At 47.7% G+C, this 4,320-nt stretch overlaps 2 protein-coding genes across 2 annotated transcripts; one reads left to right on the forward strand and one right to left on the reverse strand.

Moving 5' to 3' along the window:
* Positions 1–384: 384 nt before the first annotated feature.
* Positions 385–2,071, forward strand: LOC108076527 (TLR4 interactor with leucine rich repeats). The gene has a single exon (XM_017169439.3). It carries the CDS (start codon positions 484–486, stop codon positions 1,975–1,977), a length of 1,494 nt encoding a protein of 497 aa, XP_017024928.2. The 5' UTR covers positions 385–483; the 3' UTR covers positions 1,978–2,071.
* Positions 2,057–3,220, reverse strand: LOC108076528 (antigen 5 like allergen Cul n 1). The gene is made up of 3 exons (XM_017169440.2): positions 3,055–3,220; positions 2,540–2,925; positions 2,057–2,464 (listed from the first exon to the last, which is right to left on the reverse strand). The coding sequence occupies exons 1-3, from the start codon at positions 3,187–3,189 to the stop codon at positions 2,134–2,136; spliced, it is 852 nt and encodes a 283-aa protein (XP_017024929.1). The 5' UTR covers positions 3,190–3,220; the 3' UTR covers positions 2,057–2,133.
* Positions 3,221–4,320: the final 1,100 nt, after the last annotated feature.

A 4,320-nucleotide genomic window follows, 5' to 3' on the forward strand; every position in this document is an offset into this window, starting at 1 on the left:
GACTTTGCGATGCAATGAGCTAGATAAATCCCCCATCCCAGGCGGGATTAGTCGTGACTTTTGAAACGAATGTGATTTGGAGAACGCGGCCGCCTCCATTTTTCGGAGTGTGAAATTGGAGGCTTTATAGATCCATCAATATTGTGAATCCATGTCACCGACTTAACCCGCCGCCTCGGGGAGTGTGGGAAATGATTAATGAAATAGATATCGGCAGATAGCAGAAAAGCTTTACCTTGGGAGCAGGAGATACTCTTATTTATAGGGAGAGCGAGATAAGGGGCAAAGCTTCATCGCCCGATAAGATATGGAATTCCAAATGCCTCGGGCTTTTGCCCAACGCCAGTCTCTGTTTACCACGGCCGTAACCAAATGTTCTCCAATGACTAACCCTATCAGGGCAAGACCAAAGTATTCTGCTGATAAATTTATTGGAAAAATCGAGTCACAGTGCCCGCGAGCTTTTCCGCCATGCGATAAGATATGGAAGTGGAAGCCACAAACCAAGAGCCACTCATCCTCGTCAAGTTATTCAGTGCACCGAGAAGCTTCACCATGGCGAGTTTAGAAATGACGAGACGAAGAGCGACCTTTGCCCTGCAGCTGCTGCTGCTGCTGCAGCTAACTGGATTCAGTCGGACGGAGAATATCGACGCTGTGGAAGAAATAGACCGCTTTTGTTACCCGGAATCCGCTCGAAACTCGCGCCGCTCCTGCGAATGCAGCAACGTCAGTGCTTCGCCCTGGGGCATGCGTGCCCTGCGCATCGATTGCAGCTACAAGGATTATCGGGCTAGTGAGCTCTCCCAGCTGCTGCCCCTCTACATTGACACGCTGGATCTGTCCTGGAACGCCCTGGATGAGGCGCCGATCTTCACCAGCGACAGCCTGCATCACCTGAACCTGATGCACAACAACATCTCGCGCTTGGTGGCCGGCAACTTCAAGCAGCTAACCAGCCTGAGAGAGCTTTACCTGGGCTGGAACAGCATTGGCCAGCTGGAGGCCACAACCTTCGAGGGATTGCCCCATCTGCAGGTGCTCGACCTGGCCCACAACAACCTGCACTCCCTGCCGGGCAAGCTATTCGCTCCTATGCTGGTGCTAGGAACGCTGGACGTGTCCTGGAACCGTCGCTTCAATGAGACAAGTCTGGATCTTTACTCGGGGCTGGGAATTAACTTGAAACTGAATGTTCTCCGACTAGATGCCTGCAGCCTGACCGAGGTTCATTTACCCCAGGATGTTCCCCTGAAGGAGCTCTCACTGCGCCGGAACCTGCTGCAGCAAATGCCCAAGCAGCTGCCCCAGACGCTCGTGCGCCTGGACATCAGCGACAATCTGCTGGAACATCTCCTTCATGAAGATACTTCCAACCTAACCCAAGTTCGTCAACTTTACATGGAGGATATGTCGCTGCTGCAAAGCATAGCAGCCAATTCCCTGGCTCCTCTAGAGCTCCTCGAGACGCTGAGCTTCCAGAATAGCCGCCGGCTAACTCATCTTGATGCTGAGGCTTTTGGCCATGTCCCCAGGACAGCTGCTGGGAAGAAATGGGCACTGCGGTCGCTGAGCTTTCGTGGCACTATGCTGCGCACCTTTAATTCCACGCTGGCGCCGCTTTTTGGACAACTTGCCGAACTGGATCTCAACGGTCTGCCGCTGCAGTGTGACTGCGAGCTGCTCTGGCTAAAGCAGCTGCCGGTGCAGACCAACGGGCGTTGCTACAAGCCGGCCCGCATCCGCGGCATGCTAGTGACCTCCGCCCGCGCCGATGCCTTCAGCTGTGATTCCTGGCCGCGCTGGGCCTATAGCCTGGTGGTGCTTACGCTGATTGCCCTGAGCGCCGCTGGCATTTACCTAATCGTGATGGGTTTGCGTCCGCACCGAGGCGTCACCATGCGCCGGAAGGTGGGCGCCGGCAGTCCCTATGCCCGCGTCACCATCGAGCCAAATCGCCAGGAGAATCCGCATTAGGTCACCTCGGAACCCGCTAAACTACCTCCTAAGTTGTTGTATGTGTATGTGAACAATAAAAGAATCCTTATTTAAGTGTAAAGTGAAGACTATATAAAATATATATATTGATAAGTAAGAAAGTTGAGATAAAGTCAAAGGAAAAGCCCCATAAACTTAAAGATACTCTTCCCTAGCTTTCACCGGAACACGCTTAGGTTCGCTGTACAGTATCTTGATCCTTAGCGAGGACTTTGTGGTGTAATAACGATCGAGAGCATTCACGTCGTAGTGCTCTTCTAGGGCGCATAGATACGGATAGCTGGGATTCGGTCCAGATCGGCAGCCTGAGGCTGGTTGAAGACCCTCCTCGTAGGCTGGCTCCTGGGCCATGTCCTCGCGGGCAAAGTTGCAGACGATAAACTGCTGGTGCCACTTTTGGTGGCGTCGCTGGCGGAGCACGCCGCAGCCCATGTGGGTGGCCCGCTCTTGGATCAGTTGGCGGAAGCTGATTAAAATATATAGATATATATTTTATATTTATAAATAAATATATATTTGAATGCTTCTACCAATTACTCACCTGTTTGGCTTCTCATTGCCTAACTTGTTAGTGCTCCTTTTGTACTCATTAAACCAGTTGTCGATTTTGTGATCCAAGAGCTGGAGGTTGCTATGCTTGCGGGCACTGAAGATCACATGGCCAATAAGCTGACCCACATGCTTAAAGCGCCTAGTGTTGCGACAGGAATCGGTGGATAAGGAGCATTGCTTGACGGTCAGTTCGGCCAGGGTGGCCAGTTCAGGATCCCAGGAGACGCTAGCCATGCGAAGGGCCGCTCCGAAGCCAGGGAATTTTCCAGAAGCCACTTCATTCCGATAGAAATTAATTTTGTGGAGAATAAAGTAACGCAAACTATCACTGAGGGGTAACAGCCTGGCCTCCGGAAAGCATTTAGTACCAAGGGTCTGCAAGGACATAAAGTTTATTCATTTTTTTAGACAAAATGTGTATAAATATCCTGTTCTCCAAGAAGAACAATGTTTTTCTGGGCAAATCATTTCAAAGAAAATATATTTTTAGAGCTCTCTTCTTACCCCATTGTTGTTACAAGCCACATGGTCGTTGGGACGAGGACACCAGTTCTCCTGGCAGTAATCCCAGGCTCTGGCGGGAATTCCAAGCAGAGCAAAAACCACGACACAGATGTACCACACACGGAACAGGAACATGTTGACAATATGACAGGCTACAAGTGCTGCAATCCCCACATGTTAAGCGGTCATGACGAGCCCGAAAAATTACAATTTTCATGGAGAAATAAGAAGACCCAGAACAAATTTACAAACTAGAAAAAAAAGCCCGATTTTTGGGTAACCTATTTTGGTAAATATATTTTAAAAAGCAATATATTTAATTAAATACAAAAAAATATATCCTTAAAGTGGGGAAAGTTTAGGGATTCTTTAATTTTTCTCTCCATAATTAAGGTCTCTTGAAAAGCCTTCATCCGAAACACTTTATATAGAAAGCAAGTCGAATTTATATTGCTAACAAACCAACTCCACTCAATATTAACAATAATAAAGTATGTAATAGTCGGAGTCATAAATTCTCGGTTATACAGTTTCGCTGGCGATGGTGTCAAGAGATTTACGAGCCCTCCGAATGGAATTCGCATAAATAAATATTTTTCTTTATTGCGTTTCCGCGCCGCTTGGACAGCAACCAGCAAGGTTCAAATTATTAATTCCGATATCTGACTGGCAATAATTGCAGACCAACTGACGAGAGCAGAAATACTATATATATTTGCACCTTATGAATTAATTAAAAAATAACTGAATATTTCAGGGAACTTCAAAAAAGAAATCTCTCTGAACAATGAAAAGTGGTGGCAGACCTACTAATATTAAGATCATGAAAACTAGAACTCTATGTAACGTAAGAGTCTGATTTTCCGATTTTCCAATTTATTTATTTTCAAGAATTTATTGTTATCAGGAGAAACCTTTCAAGTTTAATTAATCGCAATAAACTTTAACTCTCTATCGCCGCCTTGCAAGCTAGTTGTCCGGCAATTATTGACAAGTAATTTGCATTTCATTACGACAATCCATCAATGAACGGCTGGTCCGTCATCGGCACCGCTTATGCATATTAATTCTGGGCCTTTTTCCAAGCCGTGCCATCAGGATGCGATTCTCTCTCGGCGCCTGCGTCCTGGTGGCGTGTGCCAGTGGCCCAGTGCCACGAGTTGCATGCCACTCCGAAACCTATTCCGAAACCGAGCAACCGAATCCGAAACCGAGGCTTAGACAGCATCCAGAATCGCTAGTTGTGCCAGTTGAAATTGGTGCGTC

The sequence above is a fragment of the Drosophila kikkawai genome, chromosome 2R, assembly GCF_030179895.1.
Source record: "Drosophila kikkawai strain 14028-0561.14 chromosome 2R, DkikHiC1v2, whole genome shotgun sequence".
NCBI classification, from domain to species: Eukaryota; Metazoa; Arthropoda; class Insecta; order Diptera; family Drosophilidae; genus Drosophila; species Drosophila kikkawai.

Bases quoted from the DNA above. Each gene is read 5' to 3' on its own strand.
- LOC108076527 (XM_017169439.3), top strand. From the start codon at position 484: ATGGAAGTGGAAGCCACAAACCAAGAGCCACTCATCCTCGTCAAGTTA.
- LOC108076528 (XM_017169440.2), bottom strand. From the start codon at position 3,189: ATGTTCCTGTTCCGTGTGTGGTACATCTGTGTCGTGGTTTTTGCTCTG. The intron at 2,926-3,054 runs GTAAGAAGAGAG...ATGTCCTTGCAG, and splicing joins TGGCTTGTAACAACAATGGG to ACCCTTGGTACTAAATGCTT. The intron at 2,465-2,539 runs GTGAGTAATTGG...TATTTTAATCAG, and splicing joins GGCAATGAGAAGCCAAACAG to CTTCCGCCAACTGATCCAAG.